Source organism: Lacerta agilis, chromosome 8 (assembly GCF_009819535.1).
Source record: "Lacerta agilis isolate rLacAgi1 chromosome 8, rLacAgi1.pri, whole genome shotgun sequence".
NCBI classification, from domain to species: Eukaryota; Metazoa; Chordata; class Lepidosauria; order Squamata; family Lacertidae; genus Lacerta; species Lacerta agilis.
The window spans coordinates 82,112,694-82,136,363 of NC_046319.1; the positions used below are offsets into that span (position 1 = coordinate 82,112,694).

The window sequence follows — 23,670 nt, forward strand, 5'->3', positions numbered from 1 at the left end:
TTCTCATGAGGTGGCCAAAGTACTGGAGCCTCAACTTCAGGATCTGTCCTTCTAGTGAGCACTCAGGGCCGATTTCCTTGAGAATGGATAGGTTTGATCTTCTTGCAGTCCATGGGACTCTCAAGAGTCTCCTCCAGCACCATAATTCAAAAGCATCAATTCTTCGGTGATCAGCCTTCTTGATGGTCCAGCCATAGTCAAAACAAAATAAAAAATAAAAAAATTTCCTCCCAGTAGCACCTTGTTGTTCAGTCGTTCAGTCGTGTCTGACTCTTCGTGACCCCATGGACCAGAGCACGCCAGGCACGCCTATCCTTCACTGCCTCTCGCAGTTTGGCCAAACTGATGTTAGTAGCTTCAAGACAACAGTAGCACCTTAGAGACCAACTAAGTTTGTTCTTGGTATGAGCTTTTGTGTGCATGCACACTTCTTCAGATACTCCAACAACTGCAGAGACCCAAGTTTGGGAAACCATAAAAAATGTGGTTTGTTTCTGTAGGTCGCTTTGCATTGCCCTGGCAAGAACAAGCGGTGAATAAATTTCCTCTCCATTTCCTGTGCGCTACCCCTCGGTCCTCTTCCTTCCTTCTTTCTTTCTTCCCTTCTCCCTCTCCCCCTTTCTGGGCACCCGCCTTCCCTGCCCCTCCAGCTCCGGCTGCGGCGTCTCCGCCCCATGAGCTCATCGCCCTTAATAAAAGGCGGCTGCCGAGGCGCTGCGCTCTCAGCTTACCCGCGTGAGACGCGACGCGCGCAGCCCAGCAAGTAGCCTTACGCGGCGGCGCAGCCGGAGCAACAGCCCAGAGCCCCACTTAGCGCGACTCCGCGATGAGCTCCATCTTGGACGTCAACACCATCTTCCAGGTACGCGCAAGAGCGCGGAAAAACCGCGGAGGGGCTGGGGACTGTTTCCCCCACCCTTCTCCCAGACGAAGGAAGGGGATGCCCTCCCATGGAGGAGAAAACCTTTCAGCGCGCGGTTTTCATTGCGTTTTGGTTCCGGGCTTTTTACGCGGCTTCGCCCCGCGCTTCTCGCAAATACTTTTCGCCTTCTTTCCTTCCCAGCCGAGGTCGAAAAGGAAGGTCGGATGTCTCCCCCCCCCCTCCATTTCCCTCCTCCCTTCCGCTGTTCTGTTCTGTTCCGCGGATACCGAGTCTCCAAATTGGTTTTGGGCTTTCCAAAAAGACCCGAGATCCGGGAACGGGAGGCTGGAAAGAGTCCTGGGTTTGGCTGGGATATTTTGGGTCCTAGGGATTGATTGTTGGAAGGGATTTTCCTGGCTGGTGTAACCTTGGAAGTTAGGAATATATTTGTGTGTGTGTGTGTGTGTGTGTTTGTAGGTGAGAGCGAGATCCCTGGATCAGACAGGAACCCTTTCCTCTTGAGATTGCTGGTCGCCGGATAGTAAAACTTAATGATCTCTTTTTTAACTGCTAGAGACCTAACTACATCCCGGGCTGGACCGGCCATTTTTCCTGCCTCCACCCACTGGGTGTCATTTTTATTTTTTAAAGTGGACGCCACTTCAGAGCTAGGAGGAAGGAGGTGTCCTTTTCTGACTTTCGGGTAGGAAAATTTCTTTGGGGCGCTGCGGTTTCTTGTTGACAGCACCCACCGCCTCACCTCCTTCCTCCGAGACAGCCTGGGACACATTTTCCATACAATTGGTGGTGTGTTTATGTCAGAGAGAGAGAGAGAGAGAGGTGTTTTTTGTCGTTGTTTTTTTTAAAGTAAGACGGTTCTTTTTTGGGTGTCTGGATTTCCTTGTATGACAACGCAAGCTTTTGTGCGACACAGAGATCTGTGTCACCTTTCAGGCGAAAGAGTTAAATCCAGGCAAGTTTTGGGAATGAGTTTTCTAAGGGCTGGAGCAGCCCCTTCCCCCTGCTCTCCAATGTGGCTCTACTCTGCAAAGCACGCCCTTTTTGAACCCCGAATATCTCCTCCCCCGCTCTCACCCTTACCTGGAAAATCTTGGTGAGGGGCTCCAGTTATTTTGCAGGATTCCCCCCTCTGATTATCTGATTGAGGAAAAATACAAATATGAGAAATGTGGCTCAAGCCGACCTTTCTTTTGAGAAATGGAAGGAACCGTATAGAGGAGGATTGTTGCCTGTTTGGCTACTTCGTTTTGGAGAGGGGGTTGTTTGTGCCCCCTTCTTGGATTCTGCCCCACCCGGTTCTCTCCAAATTGGGTGGCGGGTGGCTCAGAAGGGAATGGGAGGGGACAGGAACATTAATAAAAAAAATTTGCTGCCTTACTTCCTGGAGTGAGGAACAGCATTTTTTTCTAGGTCAATAGTTACGATTCTCCTCCTTTTCTTTCTCCTTGGCTGGGGCTGTGAAATCCAGCAGGCTTTTGTGTGCTAATGCTATAAAAAAAGCACTCCGACTTAAGATTTCACAAGCCCCTATTCCCCACGCCCTTCCCTTAAAAAGCAGCAGTCCAGGTTGGGTGCACGGGTTTCAATCCCGCAAAAGACCCAGGAAACGAAATTCTGCCGTAGCCCCGCACAGAATCGCTGCGGCAGTTTGAATTTTCTGCGCAGGATCTGTTGAAGGGAGTTCTAAAAAAATAATACTTGGTATATAATGGAGCCAATGCAATGTGGTGCTAGATTGGGTCGCGACCATTAGGATCTGGGGTTCAAATCCCTTAGGTGGCTTCGGACCGATGACTTGCCCTACTTTACAGGGCTGTTGTGAGTATAAAATAGGAATGGAGAAAGAACCTCGCTCACTGGGACAAGAAAAAACAACCCACATTTGAATCAAGCAAAACATTTTGTTGAGAGGGTGTGACATAGCTTCCTCTATAGAAAAAAACTGAATGGGCCTGAATCATTTGTTTGTTGAATGTATATTTTGCTGTTATAACATGTCCCGGGGACTTTATGGTGAGAGTTACATAGGATTTTTTTTTAACATAAACATGCAAGCCTCTATACGTTTGATTTTGTTTCCCAGTAGGCTGTGCAAATCGTAAATAAACCAAATTAGTTTACAACCCGCCCATAAAGGGTTCGTTCAGTCGGGAGCCCCAAGAAGGCTTTGGCTAGATTGAGAAATGAGGAATTCAAAGTTTTTGGGTTACGTGGAATACTCCGGGCAGATGGCGGAGTGAAGGTAAATCTCCGCAAACAGTTGGAGGTGTTTTCAGTCCCATAGCAGAAGACAGCTCCCCCCCCCTCTCTGAAGCAAGGCCCACATCAATGGAAGCAGCCTTGTAACCACGTCCACTAAACCTGATAGCCCTCATGTGAATGCAAATAGCGTGCATTTTCTTGAAGCCTTATCCGAACCCTGCAAAACCAGGTATTCCCTTTAAAACAGAACCCCAAAATACTCCTACTTAAAATGTGCACGCCGTGAGCGCCTTCTGGAGCAAGAGGGCTTATTATTGCAGGCCTCCCTGGAATAGAGAGCGTTTGCCAAGCTGGCGCCCGCCGGGTTCCTTGGACTACCATTCCCACCAGCCCCAGACAGCCCTGCTAATTTAAATAGACCACACCCTTCTGGACAGGTAGGAAGGAAGGACGGCAGGTTCCCCCATCCTGGGATGAGCTGTCAAACCCAGAAGCTGCGTTGGCTGCTTGGCTACGCGGAGGACAGGTTTGCAGGATATCTCCGAATGAATTCGAGAGAATCTGCACCGAATGTCCGTCATTGTTGCGTGTGCCACCCCAGTTCGCCGAACGGCACGGATCGTGCCAGTGGAAGATTGAGAAATAGGTGGTGACTTGCCACTTCTTGATAAGGGGTCTTATGGCTTGGATGATTAAGGAGCCGATCGGTGAAGATTAACAGGCCAGGTGGCAAAACGAGGAAGTTTTTCCTCCCAAGTTTCTACTCCTCCAGATTGTAGATATAGGTGGAGCCTGGTTTTATATTTGGCCGTGGATTTTGGGGGAGGAACACGGCACATGCTCAATCGTGCTCTCTTCCTTTGTGATCTCACACACTTTGAGAATTTAGCCCCAGCACTTTAAAAGCGGGGTCTAAGGCATGCTGTATTATTGGCCCAGTTTTCAATATTACAGATTTTGGGCAGTAGGGTGTAAATTTTTTTTCTCATTTATCCAAAAAAAATGTTTTAAAGCAAAAGACTTTCACCAGGGAGGGAGACTGTGCTCTCGTTCTGATTGGTTTTAATAAATCCTGCAGCTTTGGAAAGTGTCGATAAAACAAATAAATACACAGCGGTTGGCCTCCTGAAGGTGGTCCATTTTTATGTTTGACAGTTTAGTTTGACACCTGATTTCCGATGCAAAGACATTATCCGGAAACTCGGTCACAGATAAGTCTGGGGCAGCGTGGGTTTCTGCAAGTGCCACTTGGGAAGTGTGTGTTTGTTGGTGCAAAGACACACTTTTAAACTTTATTTTTTTACCTTATTTTTTATTGCAGTTCTATACCCCACCTTTTCCTCCAAGGATCTCAAGGTGTCGTGTACACGGTTCTCTTCTTTTAAATCCCCACAACAACCCTGTGAGGTAGTCAAAACAAAATAAAAAAAATCCTTCCAGTAGCACCTTAGAGACCAACTAAGTCTGTTCTTGGTGTGAGCTTTCGTGTGCATGCACACTTCTTCAGATACCACACAAAAGCTCATACCAAGAACAAACTTAGTTGGTCTCTAAGGTGCTACTGGAAGGAATATTTTTATTTTTGATTTTGTTTTGACTATGGCAGACCGACACGGCTACCTACCTGTACCTGTGAGGTAGGTTAGGCTGAGAAAGGCAGCAGGGAGCTTCATGTGGCTGATTGGGCATTTGAACCCAGCTCCTGATCCTAGATACTCTAACCATTGCACCGCACTATTCCTAATAATGCGCAGTTTGCAGCTCTGGCTGTTTGTCAGAAGTCGAAGGGGCCCTCGAGTGCAGGTATGGGGAACAGTGAAATCATGTGGAGATGCAGAAGAGAGCTTGAGTCTTCATCCTTTCTGTCACTCGGCATTCATTTCAAGTTTCTAGATCTCATGGTTCAATGAAGTCTGCTTCCTGGCTAGAGATCTTCCATTAATAACTTTCCTTCCCTTTGCACGTGTGTTTCCATTGCCAGCTACCTGGCAATCTCTCCCCCACCTTACTTTTTTTTTTAAAAAAAGGTGCTTGCCACTTCCTGGGGGGCGGGGGCGGGGCTTGCTCTTCCTGTTTGTCACGCTCCTGCCACTCATCTGCCGAGCAATTCCTGTTTAGCAAATCTTTTCCCAGCCTGCCTTACCTGGGCCGCCCCTGCGCTGCCACCCGTCTCACCTGTGCCCTGTCCATCCTGTCTCCCTTGTCTCTCCCCATCCATCTAAGCTGAGATTGCACACTCTCTGGAACCTGGGTTCTCCACCTGCGTTGCAGGGGGTTGGACTAGATGACCCTCGGAGGTCCCTTCCAACTCGACAACTCCAGGATTCTATTTATTTCATTTAGAAGACCGGAGCTTTCCCTTGTTAAGTCTTTTTATCAACGCTGTTTTGGGACACTTTGAGGCGTGGCCCGTCGAAAGCCAGAGTCCACAGACGGGATTCAAACTTGTATTTTCTTTTTACCCAGAGAGAGATATTTCCATTTAAAATGGAAGCCATCCGAATTGGAACGGCAGGTCCGAATCCAAACCGGTGGCTTCAAAGTGCCAGTAAACTGAATCCGCGAATCGTTCCTCGCCGTTGAGCTGGAAACAAATTCTTCCTGCGTTGCAGGGGGTTGGTCTGGATGACCCTGGGGGTCCCGCCCAACCCTGTGATTCTGTGTTTCTATGAAATGAGGCCGCCGCTGGGAAGTTCCCTTGTGTGCGCCCCCTAGGCTCAGGAGCTCGCGTCCCGCTCGAGGGGTTTTCCCCATATATTGGCATCTGGTATAAAAACAGGATGTTGGACTATAGACGCGCAGGCTTCTCTGGGGTGGTTACGGAACCTCCAGCTCCAGTGGCAGTCTATCCCGATTTCTAGGTTTGCTGGGGCAGTTGGCCACGGCGAGAACAGGCCGCTGGACTCGGTGGGCCCCTTTGGGCCTGATCCAGCAGCCAGATGCTTCCTACCTCCTTAAATCAGCCCAGACGATAGCAAAGTGATAATGTGCCTCTAGTAGGTGAAAGGCTCTCTGAGCTCCCACAACCCTCCCTCCCTCCCTCCCTATCTCCAGGTTTCTGGCTCTCCGCAGTCAGAGGAGCAGCTGTTCCCCCTCCAGATCTGGCGCAGGCCCAGCGTTAAAAATAACTGCGGCCCAACCCACCGCGGCGGCTATATGAAACTGCCTGACGTCATCCTTTCCTGCTCCGCGCCGTGGCCCCGCTCCGCTTTCAGAAACCTGTTAGCCCTTCCTCGCTGCCTCCTCCACTTCCTCCTCCTCTTCCGCCAGCTGTGATGTAGAACTAGGGCCTGGGAGACCCGGGTTCGAATCCCTGCCCTTGGCCATGAAGGCTATGGGCCAGTCCCTCCCAGCCTAACCTGCCTCGCCTACGTCGGGTTACGAACTCTGTTAACCCGGAAGCACGCGCGATTTGCGCATGTGCAGAGCGTTTTTCGCGTTTTTAATCGGTACGAATTGTTCAGGTTACGTCCTTTTTGGGTTACGTACTGTAACCCGGAACGGATTAAGTACGTAACTCAGGGTACCACTGTAAACGAGAATTTGCTATGCCACCTTCAGCTCTCTTTTTTTTCACAAGGGAGGGAAGGTGGGAAAGAAATTACTAGGACATAATTTTTGGCGTTCTTGGAGAAGAGGGGTGAAGGATGGAGCTTGGGCGAACAGGAGCCTCCTTTGAAATCTTGGATCGTTTATCCCATAGCAGCCATTTCTAGGGCAGGATCTCAGCGGGGACAATCCTGGAGAGAAAGATCTCCCGGATTTTTGGTCTCCAAAACACTTTCCGGCACCTACCTGTGTTTGTCAACTCATTTATAGGCTGCCTTTGGGGACAGAAGAAGCGCAGTGTTTGGAATTTGCCACGATATTCCTTGACGCCCCTACCACCTGGGAATCATTGGATCGAGACTGTTTTCACACACACCCCATCCTGCAGAATTCGTTAAATTTTATTCGCACAATCAGAATGAATCACTGGCACCAAAATGCTTTTTTCTGAGCAGCAGCAGTTGCCGTTAAGAAAATGTATTCAGAATAGCCGAATATAATTGTGGACTGTCCCTGCTGGAGCCAAGCGACTTTCCTCCTTCAAGCTCTCGAAAGTTCTTAACCTAGCTCAAGGTTGTCATCTGAACTGATAATCAATCAGAGTCATTCCATCCGTTGAAAATTAAGACTTGCCCCCAAAATGACAATCGAACATTTGAGAGCCAGTGTGGTGTAGTGGTTAAGAGTGGTAGACTCATAATCTGGGGAACCGGGTTCGTGTCCCCACTCTTCCACATGCAGCTGCTGAGTGACCTTGGGCTAGTCACACTTCCTTGAAGTCTCTCAGCCCCACTCACCTCACAGAGTGTTTGTTGTGGGGGAGGAAGAAGGGAAAGGAGAATGTGAGCCGCTTTGAGACTCCCTTGGGTAGTGATAAAGCGGGATATCAAATCCAAACTCTTCTTCTTCTTCTCAAACCCTTGGTTTGCACCAGACTTCCTTCCACCTCTTACCGTATTTTTCGCTCCATAGGACGCACCGGACCATAGGGCGCACCTCATTTTTAGAGGAGGAAACAAGAAAAAAAATTTTTTTCTGGTTTTCTTCCTCTAAAAGCCCTGGTTTTGTTGTTGTTGTTGTTTTGAGGATCAGCTAAAAGTTTTGCAGCTGTTTTTGCAAAGGCAAAAGGCCTTTTTTTAAAGGATCAGCTAAAGGTTTTGCAGCTTTTTTGCCAAGGGGAAAGCCCTGGGTTGTTTTTTTTAGGATCAGCTAAAGGTTTTGCAGCTGTTTTTGCAAAGGCAAAAGGCCTTTTTTTAAGGATCAGCTAAAGGTTTTGCAGCTTTTTTGCAAAAGGGAAAGCCCTGTTTTGTTTTGTTTTTGGGTTTTTTTTTGAGGATCAGCTAAAGGTTTTGCAGCTTTTTTTGCAAAGGGAAAAGCCCTGGGGTTTTTTTTTTTTAGGATCAGATAAAGGTTTTGCAGCTTTTTTTGCAAAGGGGGGAAAGCAAAGAGGAAAAGCCCCATTTTTATGGGGTTTAACTCACATTTCTGAAAAAATCTTAAGGAAAGGGAGCCATTTCTACTGTTTGTAGACAGATAATCTAATCAGCCAGTCACATGTCCTGGGGAAACAAACAACCTCCCTCTGCAGCACATTCAACAAAGGAGGGCGGGGCTGAAAGGGAGCCGGGACTCTTATCTCTCTCCCGATCTCTTGCTGATCAGCTGCTGAGCAGGGTCCTTTCAACACTCCCTCTTCTCTTTGTAAAATAAAAAGCACAATCTGCTTTTGGCCCCTGGGCAATTCAGCTCCAGGGACCACCATTCGCTCCATAAGACGCACAGGTATTTCCCCTTACTTTTTAGGAGGAAAAAAGTGCGTCTTATGGAGCGAAAAATACGGTACTTGGGTCTATAGAATTCTGTATTATATCCCTTTCCAATTGTATCTAATATTCTATTTACCATCTGTTTGTACTAGTTATCTTTACAAGAGTCGTTCTAGCCCAGTCAAAAAATTTAAATTGCCGCGGTAATCTTCCAGATATTTTTTTAAAAATTCACTCCAATTGTTGTTGAATTTTTGGTACCCTTAGTCTCTTAACTGCCCTGCCCAGTCTCTGTGTATTCCATCAACCTCACAGTTGCCAGTCCCTCTTGGTTGGAATTTGTCCCCCTTTCCAGTTTTGTGCTAACAATACTCTCGCTGCCGTGGTGGCGTTCATGTTCATGCCGTCAACGTTTCCGTAGGGGAACCGCCACGCTGTTCGTCCTGCCCTCGTGCGCCCCGCTCTTCCGGTGGCGGGGAGGACCCCATGGGGCCCAGAGTCGGAGCTCGCTGTCCCGAAATATTGGGGAGCCCGAAGCCCCGTTCGCCCGCCGGCGAGCAGGAAAACGGCCACGGAAATTTAAAGACCGGCCTCACTCGTCCTGCTCGCCTGGTGGCGGGACAGACTGATGCAGCCTGGCGGTGGCAGCACCCCATGCCCCTGCTCTAGGGGGGTCACTTAGGGGGCTAGCCTCGTTCCCACTGACCGCATGCCACTGCCCCCGGGGCTCTCATCCACTCCGACCCCCTGCAATGCAGGGATCTCAACTGAGTCGCTGAGAGCCAGTGTGGTGTAGTGGTTAAGAGCGGTGGACTTGTAATCTGGTGAACCGGGTTCGATTCCCTGCTCCTCCACATGCAGCTGCTGGGTGACCTTGGGCTAGTCACACTTCCTTGAAGTCTCTCAGCCCCACTCACTTCACAGAGGAAGGGGAAGGAGAATGTGAGCCGCTTTGAGACTCCTTCGGGTAGTGATAAAGTGGGGTATCAAATCCAAACTCTTCTTCTTTGTCTGAGTCATCCATGACAGAGGGCCGTCCAACCTCTGCTTTAAAATGAAGCACAAGGCAGCCGTGCCGGCAACACCGAAAGCTCACGTCTCTCTTTTTCTCTCCCCGCAGAACCTGCGTAACCTGTCTCTGAGCGAGGACCAGGACATGCCCTCCTCGCGCCGGGACTCCGCCTGTTCCCTGGACACGCCCTACAGCAGCGGGGACTCCTCCCAGCTGTGGCCACTTCGCAGCCACTGGAGCCCCGGCTCCGAGCAGCACCTGCGCCCCCTCGGCGAGCCTGCCCGCTGCCCGCCTTTGAGGCCCGACCGCTCCATCAGCCTCATCGAGGGCAGCAAGGCGCTGCCGCCGCCCCCTCCGGGCTTCCCTCCCCTCAAGCTGCCCTCGCTGGCGGCGGCGGCGCCGCTCTCCTCCCGCTACAAGACGGAGCTGTGCCGCACCTTCAGCGAGACGGGCAAGTGCAAGTACGGGGCCAAGTGCCAGTTTGCCCACGGCGCGGCCGAGCTGCGCACGGTCAGCCGCCACCCCAAGTACAAGACGGAGCTGTGCCACAAGTTCTACATCCACGGCGAGTGCCCCTACGGCTCCCGCTGCCACTTCATCCACTCCATCGAGGAGGCGCAGGCCTGCTCGCCGTCCTCGTCGTCACCGCAGCTCCTGCGACAGAGCGTCAGCTACTCCGGAGTGCCGGCCGGCCGCCGCTCTTCCCCTCTGCACGGCGTCCCCGACCCGGCCTCCTTTGCCCGGGCGCCGTCCGTCTCGCCGCCTCCAGCCCCCGCCGACCTCCTCTCCCCGACCTTCGGGCACCTGAACTCGGATCCCATCTCCCGCTTCCACACGCTGGGAGAGGCCCTGTCCATCCCGGCCTCCTCTGGGGGGTGCTGCTCGTGCCGCTGTGGCAAGTCAGCCAGCTTGTCCGGCCCTCTCCAGACCCACCACCGGGACCTCTTCTCCGCTGCCCCGGGGACGCCGACCTCTGCGGCCGCTTCCGGTAACCTGCCCCGGACGCCTTCCTCCAACTCTCTCTCCGACCCCGACTGCTACAGCAGCTCCAGCAGCCTGAGCGGCTCCGATTCGCCCGTCTTCGACTTCCATGCCCCCAGCGGTCCCGTGGGGAGCGGCAACCGCCTGCCCATCTTCAACCGAATCTCCGTCTCGGAGTGAGCCCTCCCGGCAGCGGGGCGCCTTCGCCAGTTTGCGGATTTATACGGGGAGTGATTTGTCGCTGCGCAGGTGTTACGTATGACCTCCCCGGTTTGCGGGGAACCACCCTTTGGACTCGATCCCTCAGAGCTGTCGCTGGCCCGGGTCCTGAAGCCGCACGCAGGAAATTCCCGGTGTCTCGTCGCGTCCTTTCCGCTGACGGAAGAGGGAGAGAAGATCGCGGGGAGAGGAGGCTGGAACCCTCCTTCCCGTCTCCCCTCCGTCGAAGTGTGCCTGGAAAAAAAAATACTTTTAAAAGAGAGAGGAAAAAATGGAACAACAACCCAAATTGGTTCTGGCTTGTTGCGTTTACCCCACAAGTGCCTTGTGCGGGCTCGAAGCGGGCACAGCCCACCAACCCAATCCGTCAGGGGCCACGAGTCTCGCGTCAAACAACGCGATTGGCAGGTGACCACAGTGAGCCTTTGACGGTGGGGCAGTGTTCCCCCCACCCTCTGCTTCCTCACCTTGGTTTTGCCTTTTCCCCACCCTAGTGACTTCTGCCCCCCAGGACACCCTTTATAGCATGACGACCCTCCCCCCCAATCATTTGACCCACCACTGCAGTGGAAAATCGCGAGTTGGACAAAACAGGACGATCGCTCTGGAGAGAGACTAAAGAGAGAGGTTGGCGATGGCCGGGTTTGGCTCCCTGGCCGCCGGTTGCTGACCCCCTTACAGAGCTCCGCCTCCACTTCTGCTCTCTAAAAACTACGCCGAATGAGGGCAAACAGTGCCTTGTCTCCGAAAGTGCCATGTTGGATGGGGGCAGATAAAAGCTGAAAGTGTGAGGCTTATCCCAGCTGCCCGTCTTTCTCGTGTCTCGTTTCTCCGTCCTGTGAAATTTTGCTATTATGGGGTGGCAGCTAGGAGATCTCTCTCCCCCCCCCAACATTCCTTCATCCCTCCCCATTTTGCTAAACTCTTTTGCTGTGGCTTGTGGGGGGCGGGATAGAGGAGAGGTGGAGATCACAGACACATTGGGAGGGATTCCACGGGTCCTCTATTCCCTGGCATTCCTCTGCCCGCCGAGCATAAACTCCTCCGAACCCCAAGCAGCCCCAGATATCTCCGCAGTGGGGAAACGGAGCAGTTTCGCCCTTCTTGTCGCCCCCCCGCCCCATTTTGTATGTAGCAAATTTACACTTCCTCTTTTGGGAAGGGGGAAACGGACGACCCGGCGGTTGGAAATTGGGCCGGAGAGAGATGCGGTCGTGACGACGCTCCCTCTGCCAGTTTCCTCGTTTATTTATTTTGTTTAAAATTTAAAAAAAAAAAAACCTGGTTGCTTCTAACATACTGTGAATGCCCGCACCTCGCTGCCTTAATGGGCAACCCCCCCTCCCCTCGCACACAAACAACGGGCGGTTTAAAATAAAACCAAAAAATCGAAATAGCATTGGCCGCTAGAATGAAAGTTGGAGGAAACTCGGATTTTTTCTGAGATTTGCAAAAGAAGAGACCCTCCTCCTGTGGTTTTCTGTCTTTTGGAGGAAAGGTGAAAAAAAGCCCACGATCGCACCTAGGTGTGTCTTGCTATTTCACACTTATTTACACGGATCACTATGAGCGTGGAAGGATTGAGGTCAGAGGCTAAAGGAGGGACTGAGCAGCCATGAGCGGGGTTGGGGTGGAATTCTGAATCATATATGTTGATGCTAACTACCTGCGTCTTAATTATTGTGGGGAACGTATGTGTCTGTGCGTATTTTTATTTCATTTAAAATGAGCCCTCGATGTTTACCTTGTAATACTGCGATAAGCGAGAAACCAAAATGTAAACTATTTATAGACTCTTTATTTATTCAAACAATTTTATATTCTATTTATCTTTTTTGTAATATTCCAAAATAATATATATATATATATAAATATATATTTTCGTGTTTGAAATATGGAGGAAAAAAAGAGAGAACATTGTGCTAAAATTTAAATTGTTTATGGAAAAAAAATAAGTTTGCTATTTTCTTCGCTAGGAAAAAAAACAAGTTTGCTATTTCTCTTCTCAATATGAGAATTTCAGATTTTAAAAAAAGCAACTAATAATGGTGCCGTTAATAATAATAATTATTATTATTGATAATAATAAATTCAAAGATCGAAAGGACAAATTGACGTTTCTGGCTATTTATTTGCAGTACAAACCCACACCCATGACATAGGTGACGAATCGCCTTGAGAAGAAGCTGTATTTCTTATATTTCTGCAGCACATTCCAGTTTAAGGACAGGATTCGTTTTTTGGAATGTGCAGAAACGCCAGCCAGGCTAACCCAAGGCAGTTTACGCCTGATTAGGTTTTTGAACCCAGAATATATAAGAGGCTGTGGGGTGGGATGGTGGAACCTAGATTCTCTGTTTGGGAGGAGGGAAGAATTATGCAAATGAAGTACTTTGCATACATTAGCTTGATTGCATGATTTATTCTGCCGGAGCTGGGAAAACCAGGAATTAACACAGGCCCCCCGCCCCACAAAGCTCTGCCTCACAATTGCTGCACTTCCGTCTCGTTGCACGTGAACCCATGTTTGCGTCCATGAGGTCCGGAAACTTGGAAAAACCGAACGAGTCCCAGGATGCTGAAATTCTGCGCCCAGCAGCAACGACACTCCGCTCTTGTGCAGAAATGTGATGCTCCACAGCTCTGGGATTGAGGCCCAAGCTAGCAATTCTGGGCTGCATCAATAGGAGTATAGCATCTAGATCAAGGGAAGTAATAGTACCACTATATTCCGCTCTGGTCAGACCTCACCTGGAATACTGTGTCCAGTTCTGGGCACCACAGTTCAAGAAGGATACTGGAAAGCTGGAACGTGTCCAGAGGAGGGCAACCAAAATGGTCCAAGGCCTGGAAACGATGCCTTATGAGGAACGGCTTAGGGAGCTGGGTATGTTTGGCCTGGAGAAGAGAAGGTTGAGGGGTGATGTGATAGCCATGTTCAAATATATCAAAGGATGTCATATGGAGGAGGGAGAAAGGTTGTTTTCTGCTGCTCCAGAGAAGCGGACACGGGGCAATGGATTCAAACTACAAGAAAGAAGATTCCACCTAAACACGAGGAAGAACTTCCTGACAGTGAGAGCTGTTGGACAGTGGAATTTGCTGCCCAGGAGTGTGGTGGAGTCTCCTTCTTTGGAGGTCTTGAAGCGGAGGCTTGACAGCCATCTGTCAGGAATGCTTGGATGGTGTTTCCTGCTTGGCAGGGGGTTGGACTGGATGGCCCTTGGGGTCTCTTCCAACTCTAGGATTCTAGGATTCTAAGCGCATTTCTGGAAAACGTAAGGGTGATGATAATTGGAAGCGGAACATGCATTTAGATCTGAACAGGTTTGGTTTTTCCTTGTTGACAAAGTGTCAGGATGGGAGAGTCAAATTCAATTTCCCCTTTCTCCCAATAATCCAAAATCCACCAACCTAGAGGAGCTGCCCCCATCTCTTCTGGGATCTCCCTGCATCCTGCAGGATCTTACAGAATTGTTGAAGATGGAATCCCAACTAGATCATCTCAGACAGATGGCCATCCAACCTCTGCCTTAAAACCTCTACGGAAGGGGACCCCGGAAACCTCCGGAGGGAGTCCGTCCCACAGCTCTTTCTGTCAAAAAATTCTTCCCGGTGTCTAGGCTGTGTGAGTGCCTGGAGGCGGTTGGAGGATGGATGGGGGCTAAGGGATTGAGGTTGAATCCTGACAAGAGTCTCCTTCTTTGGAGGTCTTGAAGCGGAGGCTTGACAGCCATCTGTCAGGAATGCTTTGATGGCGTTTCCTGCTTGGCAGGGGGTTGGACTGGATGGCCCTTGGGGTCTCTTCCAACTCTAGGATTCTATGAGACAGAAGTACTGTTTTTCGGGGACTGGGCGGGCAGGTGTGGGGGACTCCCTGGTCCTGAATGGGGCAACTGTGCCCCTGAAGGACCAGGTGCGCAGTCTGGGAGTCATTTTGGACCCACAGCTGTCCATGGAGGCGCAGGTTAATTCTGTGTCCAGGGCAGCTGTTTATCAGCTCCATCTGGTATGCAGGATGAGACCCTCCCTGCCCGCAGACTGTCTCGTCAGAGTGGTACATGCTCTGGTTATCTTCTGCTTGGACTACTGCCATGCGCTCTACGTGTGGCTACCTTTGAAGGTGACCCGGAAACTACAACTAATCCAGAATGTGGCAGCTAGACTGGGGACTGGTCCTGAGAGATCTACATTGGCTCCCAGTACGGCGCTGCGGGTTAAACCACAGAGTCTAGGGCTTGCCGATCGGAAGGTCGGCGGTTCGAATCCCCGCAATGACGGGGTGAGCTCCCGTTGCTCGGTCCCAGCTCCTGCCAACCTAGCAGTTTGAAAGCACATCAAAGTGGAAGTAGATAAATAGGTACCGCTCTGGCAGGAAGGTAAACGGCGTTTCCGTGCGCTGCTCTGGTTCGCCAGAAGCGGCTTAGTCCTGCTGGCCACATGACCTGGAAGCTGTCTGCAGACAAACGCCGGCTCCCTTGGCCTATAGAGCGAGATGAGCGCCGCAACCCCAGAGTCGGACCTAACGGTCAGGGGCCCCTTTACCTTATGTTTCCAAGCACAATTCAGAGTGTTGGTGTTGACCTTTAAAGCCCTAAACGGCCTCAAAGGCCCAGTATACCTGAAGGAGCGTCTCCACCCCCATCGTTCAGCCCGGACACTGAGGTCCAGCTCCGAGGGCCTTCTGGCGGTTCCCTCCCTGCGAGAAGTGAGGTTGCAGGGAACCAGGCAGAGGGCCTTCTCGGTGGTGGCACCTGCCCTGTGGAATGCCCTCCCACCAGATGTCAAAGGAAAAACAACTATACGACATTTAGAAGACATCTGAAGGCAGCCCTTTTTAGGGAAGCTTTTCATATTTGATGAATTATTGTGTTTTAATATTTTGCTGGAAGCCACCCAGAGTGGCTGGGGAAACCCAGCCACATGGGCGGGGTAGAAATACTAAAATTGTTATGATTATTTCTTATTGGTGGAATCTCCTTTCCTGTAACAGAAACTTCCTGTCATGTGGTCTCAAAAACAAAACAAAACACCAAAGCTGGAAACTTCCTGCAGATGTAAGCGATTTCTAAAATCTGGGAGCGTCCACATCGGACATTGAAAGCACATGTAATATGCGTTTGACTCCCTGCAAGGAATCACGGGTACTGTAGTTCCCCCAAACAGAGCGGCAGCTCCCAGCACCCTTAGCATACTACAGTTCCCAGGATTCTTTTGAGAGAAGTCATGTGCTTTGGGGGAAGTCAGGTGGCGTGGATTTTGGACCACCCATCAGCAGCCCGGTTTTTTTTTTGAGGATCAGCTAAAAGTTTTGCAGCTTTTTTTGCAAAGGGAAAAGCCCTGGTTTTTTTGAGGATCAGCTAAAAGTTTTGCAGCTTTTTTGCAAAGGGAAAAGCCCTGGTTTTTTTTTGAGGATCAGCTAAAAGTTTTGCAGCTTTTTTTTGCAAAGGAAAAAGCCCTGGTTTTTTTGAGGATCAGCTAAATGTTTTGCAGCTTTTTTTTGCAAAGGGAAAAGCCCTGTTTTTTTGAGGATCAGCTAAAAGTTTGGCAGCTTTTTTTGCAAAGGGGGAGGAAAAGCAAAGAGGAAAAGCCCCATTTTTTATGGGGTTCAACTCACATTTCTGCAGCTTCTAAAGGAAAGGGAGCCTTTCCTACAGTTTCCAGACAGATAATCTAATCATCCAGTCCCATGTCGCTGGGGAAACAAACTACCTCCCTCTGCAGCACATTCAACAATGGAGGGCGGGGCTGAAAGGGAGCCGGGACTCTTTTCTGTCTCCCGATCTCTTGCTGATCAGCTGCTGAGCGGGGTCCTTTCAACACCCCCCTTTCTCTTTGTAAGATAAAAAGCATGATCCTCTTTTGGCCCCTGGGCAATTCAGCTCCAGGGACCACCATTCGCTCCATAAGACGCACAGATATTTCCCCTCACTTTTTAGGAGGAAAAAAGTGCGTCTTATGGAGCGAAAAATACGGTATGTGATGAACACAACCCTCGGGCCTTGTTCTAAAATCCCCACCGAAAACAACACCTAGTAGGGCAATCCCACTCATTATTAAAATGCCCAGTACTCAAAGTATTTTAAAGATCCGTCTGAAAGGCCCAGGTTAGGACACCGGCGAGTCTCTCTATGAACCACCAGTTCAGAGCGGTGAATCTGAACTCGGGGCAGCAGCTTCCGATTCTCTGCAACTTTTAGTTGTCCGTCAAAAGGAAGCGTCCAAAAAAATCTGGCTTTCAACAGTGGAATTCCTCTATGAAGCCCCAAAACATGGCGCCAATGACCCCAGTTCTTTGCCCCCAAAGCAGTCGTCAACAGGTACACTGCTCCTGAACCTGGAGGATCTATTGCAGTCACAAGCTTGAAGCCACAGCTACACTTCACTTTGACCCCGTTTCAGCACCCTCTTTAGCTGAGTTTGCCTTGTCCCACATGCCTCCACTCGGCCGCTTTGTTCAGACCCTTTCCTAATTTGTAAGAACTCGATCTTTCCGTGAGGCCTGGACTCTGGAACTCCCTGCCAATTGACACCAGGCAAGCGCCTTCATTGCACTCTTTTGGGCACTTGCTTAAAACATTATCATTCAGATGATCCTCCCCAGATGTTTAGAAAGCTGATGCGGGTTTCAATCTGTTTACTGTTCTTTTAACTTTTTGAAAGCCTTTCAGTGATTGCTGTTCGTTTTCCTTATTGGCAATATTTTAATCGCATTTCCTTTCTTTTCCTTTCCTTTCCTTTCCTTTCCTTTCCTTTCCTCTCCTCTCCTCTCCTCTCCTCTCCTCTCCTCTCCTCTCCTCTCCTCTCCTCTCCTCTTCTCTTCTCTTTTCTCTTTCTTTCTTTCTTTCTTTCTTTCTTTCTTTCTTTCTTTCTGAATTGCTTTGATAGGCAATTAAGCAGCGTACAGCAGTACCTCTGTTTAAGAAAGGCTTCCTGAACCTCGGCCCTCCAGATGTTTTGAGACTACAATTCCCATCGTCCCTGACCCCTGGTCCTGCTAGCTAGGCATCATGGGAGTTGTAGTTCCCAAAACATCTGGAGGGCCGACGTCGAGGAAGCCTGGCTTAAGAACAGCCCTGTTTACGAACGATTCGGTTTACGAACTCCGCAAAACCGGAAGTAGTGTCCCGGTTTGCGAACTTTGCCTCGGTCTAAGAACGGATTAAGTTCGCAAACCGAGCTACCACTGTACAGCCACACCTCCTCTTGCGAACACTTCATGTTGCGTGGTTTTTTTTCCGGGTAAAGAACGCGCATGCACAGAAACATTTTGCCCATGCGCAGGAGCGCTCTGCCGTGCTTCGCGCATGCGCAGAAGCGCCGCTCTGGTTGCGGGCTTTGCACCCCGGAACGGATCGTGTTCACAACCAGCGGTACCAATGTATACATTTTATTATAAAATAAATACGAAAGAGAAAGGAAGGTTCCCCGTGGGAGATAAAGCCCTTTGATTCCGGCGAAACGGGAATTTATGTGAGCTTCCCAGTCTGTCTGTGAGACTGGGAGAGCCTGGCCTAGTTATGCTTTACTTCCTTGAGCTGGGAACATGTTCGGCTGCGGAGAGCATGAGACCTGCGTCACCGTGGACCCAGGGTGCGGCCGCGGCGCATTCCAGCAGCCTGGGGTGTGCCAGCAGGTCTCACCGGGTGAGAACACCCACGATGTTATCCTGCAAACCCTACCCAGACCGGAAGAACCTGCTGGTCGGCTCCGCTTGAAGAAAAATCCCCAAGCAGGGGGAAGCAAAACCGTCGCCTCCTCCTAGGCAGAGCGGCCGACAGGCCGCAAAACAAAAAGCGAAGCGAGGGAAACAGAGTCGGGGTTCAGATCCTCACTGTGACGCCTTCCCTCCACGTTCTGGAAGGAAAGGGTGTGGGAAGCTGATGGAGCCTCCAGGTCCACAGGCAGTCTATCTGGATTCCTGGGCTCTTATTGGGTCTTTGGAGACACTTCAGAACAGGACGCTAGACGAGATCAAATCTCAGAAATTGTAGAAGGGAGCCCCGAGGGTCATCTAGTCCAACCCCGTGCAATGCAGAAATCGCAACGAAAGCATCCATGACAGACGGCCACCCGACCGCTGAAACGAGATCTCTTTGGCCTGATCCAAACGCAGAGTTATTTTTGATGGAGCTCTGCTGCGATAGCAGAGCCTCCACGCTCAGGGGAAGTCTATCTTCTGAATCCCAGGCGGTCAGAACGGCGGGCAGAGAGTGATTTCGCACTCGGGTTCTGTTTGCAGTCTTCCCAGAGGCATCTGGCTGGCTACTCTGAGGGCAGGATGCTGGAAATTTTGGCCTGATCTAGACATAGGAGCTCTATTGCGACGGCAGAGCCTCCGCGCTCAAGAGAAGTCTATCTCTGAATATCCCAGACAGTAGGAACGCTATGAGGACAGGATGCCGGACTAGATGAGCCTCCTTTGGCCTGATCCAGCCACAGGCCGCTGCTCCTGGCCCCTAAGTTCCAGCAGCTCTGTTTTTGCAAACTGTTCCTTTTGGCTGCCAGTTCCCAGCAAGGAGGCAGCGGCCGGGACCCACCCAGCGGCCGGGCAAGTCCCTGCGTGTGTGCGTGGCATTGGTGCGAGCCCAAAGTTCGAGGAGGGTTGGCGAGGGGCCAAGGACGCCGTTCCTCGAAAAGCCTCTGACGCGCTGCCTCGCTGGCACCAAACTTTTGCTCCTTTGTCCTTCCTTCACCCCTCTTGGCAGCATCCGATTCTCTGGGAATCAGACCCAGGCTGAGGGGGAAAGGGCAGAGCGGCGGATCCGCGTCTCTAGAAAGTCCCGGGCTCGGTTTCCAGGCAGGGGCTGGGAGAGACTTCATATAAAAAGGAGAGCTGGAAGGGACCTCCAAGGGTCATCCAGTCCAACCCCCTGCGATGCAGGAATCTGGGCATTGAACCTCTCTCTGCTTAGAAAACCTCCAAGGAAGTCTGTTCCACCGCTGAACAACTCTTACTGTTACTCTTACTCTTCCTGATCTTGAGCTGGAATGTCCTTCTGTGTAATCTGAAGCCATGGGTTCGAGTCCTACCTTCCGGAAAAACGAGCTTGCTCCATCTTCCATGCGACAGCCCTTGCGATATTTGAAGATGACTGTCCTATCTTCTCCCCGTCTCCTCTTTCCCAGGTTCAAAGAGGTTCCTCAACCATTCCTCATAAGGCTTGGTTTCCAGACCCTTCATCATCTTGGTCGCCCTCCTCCTGCCTGAAACTGCTGCCAGTCAGAGTAGTCAATATTGAGCCAGGCGATCTGTTCCAGTATATAGTGGTTTCCTGTTTTGGAGCCGGGAAGGGTTGTGCTTCAGTGGCGGAGCGTATCTGTCATGAGGAATGTCCCAGAAGCAGCATCTCTGGGCAGGGCTGGGAATAACCCTTCCCTGAAATTCTGTTTGAGGGCTGCTGCCAGTCAGTGTAGGCAACATGGAGGTAGATGGCCTGACCAAATGTAAGATTGCTTTGCTCTGCCTGCTCAGGTTGCCAGTCACAGACCAAAGGGAGCCTGAGGTCAAGAAGAGCGTCTCCAGCGACCTCTATGTTTCACAGAAGCAGAACCGAAGAGTTGGAAGGGGCCCTCCAAGGCTCATCTATCTCAACCCCCTGCAATGCAGGGGTTTTAATGTATTTTTAATCTTTTGCTGGAAGCCTCTCAGAGTGGCTGGAGAAACTCAGCCAGATGGGTGGGGTATAAATATATTATTATTATTATTATTATTATTATTATTATTATTATTATTATTATCGCCATCATCATCATAGCGGAAAAATCCCTGACAGGCTGCGCTGGATGGGTCTTTGGCCTGATAAGGCAGGGCCCTCCTTATGTTTTTAAAGGATTGCACCCCCTTCTTCACACGGATTTCTCTGCCCACTGAGCTGCCTCTGACCTCCCATCGCACTTGCGGCTTCCAGAAGGGGAACTGAAACTCCCGGCTTCATCATCAATTTCAGTTCCTTGTTTTTATGCGCAGCTGTCCCCCCACCAGCCCCCAAATCCGCCCCTCTCTTCTGAATGCCGAGGAACAGGATGCCGTCGTCGTCTTCTTCTGTGATCCCTCGTTGCCGAGTAAGATTGTCTTCCATGAACACGGTTTTAACAATGAGACCGTAAGTGACTGCGGAGGCCAGTTCTGGATCCACACGTCCTTCCACAGTGGGGAGATTGGTTTCAGGGCAGGAGTTGATCACGGTGAGGGTTTGCCAAACATGCCTTACTCCTAGCACGTTTCTCCCTTGTGTCCTGAGTTCGAGTGTCTTCCAAGCCCATGACACCTTTGGCAAAGGCTGTTCTCCAACTGGAGCGCTCGCAGGCCAGGGTTTCCCAATTCTTGGTGCTTATACTACATTTTTTTAGATTTGCCTTGTAGAGTCTTTAAACCTCTTTTGTTGACCACCAGCATTACGCTTTCCATTTTTAAGTTGGGAACAGAGTAGTTGCTTTGGAAGACGATAACCAGGCATCCACACAACACGACCAGTCCAACGAAGTTGATGTTGAAGAATCATCGCTTCGACACTGGTGATCTTTGCTTCTTCCAGTACACTTGCATTAGTTCGCATCCCCTCCAACATTTCTCCGATGAAAATTGACATCAGGGAGCTTTGATCTCCCGCACACAAAGACATCGTATGCACACCTACCACGGCATAGTAGTAGTAATAATAATAATAATAATAATAATAATAATAATAATAATAATAATGGTGTTTCCGTGCGCTGATCTGGTTTGCCAGAAGAGGCTTAGTCATGCTGGCCACATGATCCGGAAGCTGTCTGCGGACAAACGCCAGCTCCCTCGGCCTGAAAGTGAGATGAGCACCGCAACCCCAGAATCATCCGAGACTGGACCTAATGGTCAGGGGTCCCTTTACCTTTAAGGAAGAGCAAGGGGGCGGGGGCCGGTCCGCCCCGGGTACTGCCCTGGGGAGGGTGACACTCTGGAGGCAGGCCCCACCCCCGCGATCAACACAGTCGGCGCGGCAACTTTTAAAAGGCTGCAACGCGCGAACAGCAGCACAGCGTCTGTGCTGCTGTTCACGCGCTGCAGCCTTAAAGGTTGCCGCACGGCACGGAAGGGGTGCCGGCTGATCGCGCCCGCCATCTTGGGTGGACTGCGCATGTCCACACATGCGCAGTCCACCCAGGAGGCTGCGCATGCGTTGTGACATCACGGCGCACGTGCCGGGAGGGGTGCCTTGATGTTTGCCGCCCCGGGCGGCAGATTGGCTCGTTCCGCCCCTGGATGCATTTTAAATAAAAAACACACATTCTACTCATGTAAAAACAAGCAGATTCCCGGACCGTCCACCGGCCGGATTGAGAAGAAGATTGGGCCAGATCCGGCACCCGGGACTTAGTTTGCCTACCCATGGCTCTGATCCAACTGTGTTCTTCTCATGTTTTGGGGAAAGGGGGGCACTTTCCATGATCCCCTTTAAGCTAACTGGGGAAGTGTGTATGGGGGTGGGGGGGCGTCCCCCCCCCACTTTGTAGGACCCCACGGCAAAGTGTCGCGAAGGCTTATCTGCCTTCTTCAGCACGCGATATGCAGGCTCAAGAGAGGAGCAGGTTGCAGGTCTGCGGGAGCCCTTATCTCGCGCCCGAACGGAAGTTCTCAAACCGCAGAGCGCAGCTGCATCGTGGGACGTCGTGGGCAGGAAACAGGCGCCCTGCGTGGGAAGAGTGGGGGGTCCCAGCATGCTCTGGTAGCGGCAGGTTGACCCAGGCACCCTGAGGCCTTCTGACAGAGAGACACAGTGGCGTCAAGGGACAGCCACCACCACCCCCCGGGACCCTCTTTGCTAAAGCCACGACAGGGAAACCCCTCTCACGCTGAGGAGGGTTGCCAACATCCCAGCCAGCTGCTGCAGCTATGCTTCTAACAACGAAAAGACAGAAAGACAGTCACGGGATATAATAACCGGCTGTGACAATCCCTGAAACGAGATGGAGAAGACTGGCTATAGTCTGTAGGACAAGGCTATCAAAGCTGCAAAAACCAACTACAAAAAATAGTTGTTTTTTGCAGCTTTGAAAAGCCACATCCTACAGTCTCTATAATTAATTTCCCTCTGAGGAAACAGACTATATCCAGTGAAACGAGAAAAGAGCCGGCATCTCGTTAGGGTTTTCGTTCTGAGGTTTTTCATTTTAGTTGGATATATTGTTGTTAAAGGAGTACGACCAGGCTGTATATTGTCTCCCTGCTTATTTAACTTATACGCAGAATTCATCATGCGAAAGGCTGGGCTGGATGAATCCCAAGCCGGAATTAAGATTGCCGGAAGAAATATCAACAACCTCAGATATGCTGATGACACAACCTTGATGGCAGAAAGTGAGGAGGAATTAAATAACCTTTTGATGAGGGTGAAAGAGGAGAGCGCAAAATATGGTCTGAAGCTCAACTTCAAAAAAACTAAGATCATGGCCACTGGTCCCATCACCTCCTGGCAAATAGAAGGGGAAGAAATGGAGGCAGTGAGAGATTTCACTTTCTTGGGCTCCATGATCACTGCAGATGGTGACAGCAGTTATGAAATTAGAAGACGCCTGCTTCTTGGGAGAAAAGCAATGACAAACCTAGACAGCATCTTCAAAAGCAGAGACATCACCTTGCCGACAAAGGTCCGTCTAGTTAAAGCTATGGTTTTCCCAGTAGTAATGTACGGAAGTGAGAGCTGGACCATCAAGAAGGCTGATTGCCGAAGAATGGATGCTTTTGAATTCTGGTGCTGGAGGAGACTCTTGAGAGTCCCATGGACTGCAAGAAGATCAAACCTATCCATTCTCAAAGAAATCAGCCCTGAGTGCTCACTGGAAGGACAGATCCTGAAGTTGAGGCTCCAGTACTTTGGCCGCCTCATGAGAAGAGAAGACTCCCTGGAAAAGACCCTGATGTTGGGAAAGATGGAGGGCACAAGGAGAAGGGGACGACAGAGGATGAGATGGTTGGACAGTGTTCTCGAAGATACTAACATGAGTTTGGCCAAACTGCGGGAGGCAGTGAAGGATAGGCGTGCCTGGCGTGCTCTGGTCCATGGGGTCATGAAGAGTCG

At 50.6% G+C, this 23,670-nt stretch overlaps 1 protein-coding gene across 1 annotated transcript; it reads left to right on the plus strand.

Annotated features, from left to right (window-relative positions):
• Positions 1-719: 719 nt before the first annotated feature.
• Positions 720-11,143, plus strand: LOC117051889 (mRNA decay activator protein ZFP36-like). Its single transcript, XM_033158604.1, has 2 exons — positions 720-862; positions 9,521-11,143. Exons 1-2 carry the CDS (start codon positions 827-829, stop codon positions 10,571-10,573), a joined length of 1,089 nt encoding a protein of 362 aa, XP_033014495.1. The 5' UTR covers positions 720-826; the 3' UTR covers positions 10,574-11,143.
• The last annotated feature ends 12,527 nt before the right edge of the window (positions 11,144-23,670 follow it).

What these genes read in the sequence shown, in the direction of transcription:
- LOC117051889 (XM_033158604.1), top strand. Translation starts at nt 827, where the DNA reads ATGAGCTCCATCTTGGACGTCAACACCATCTTCCAG. An exon ending in ACGTCAACACCATCTTCCAG is followed by an intron (nt 863 to 9,520) that starts GTACGCGCAAGA and finishes CTCTCCCCGCAG; the next exon opens with AACCTGCGTAACCTGTCTCT.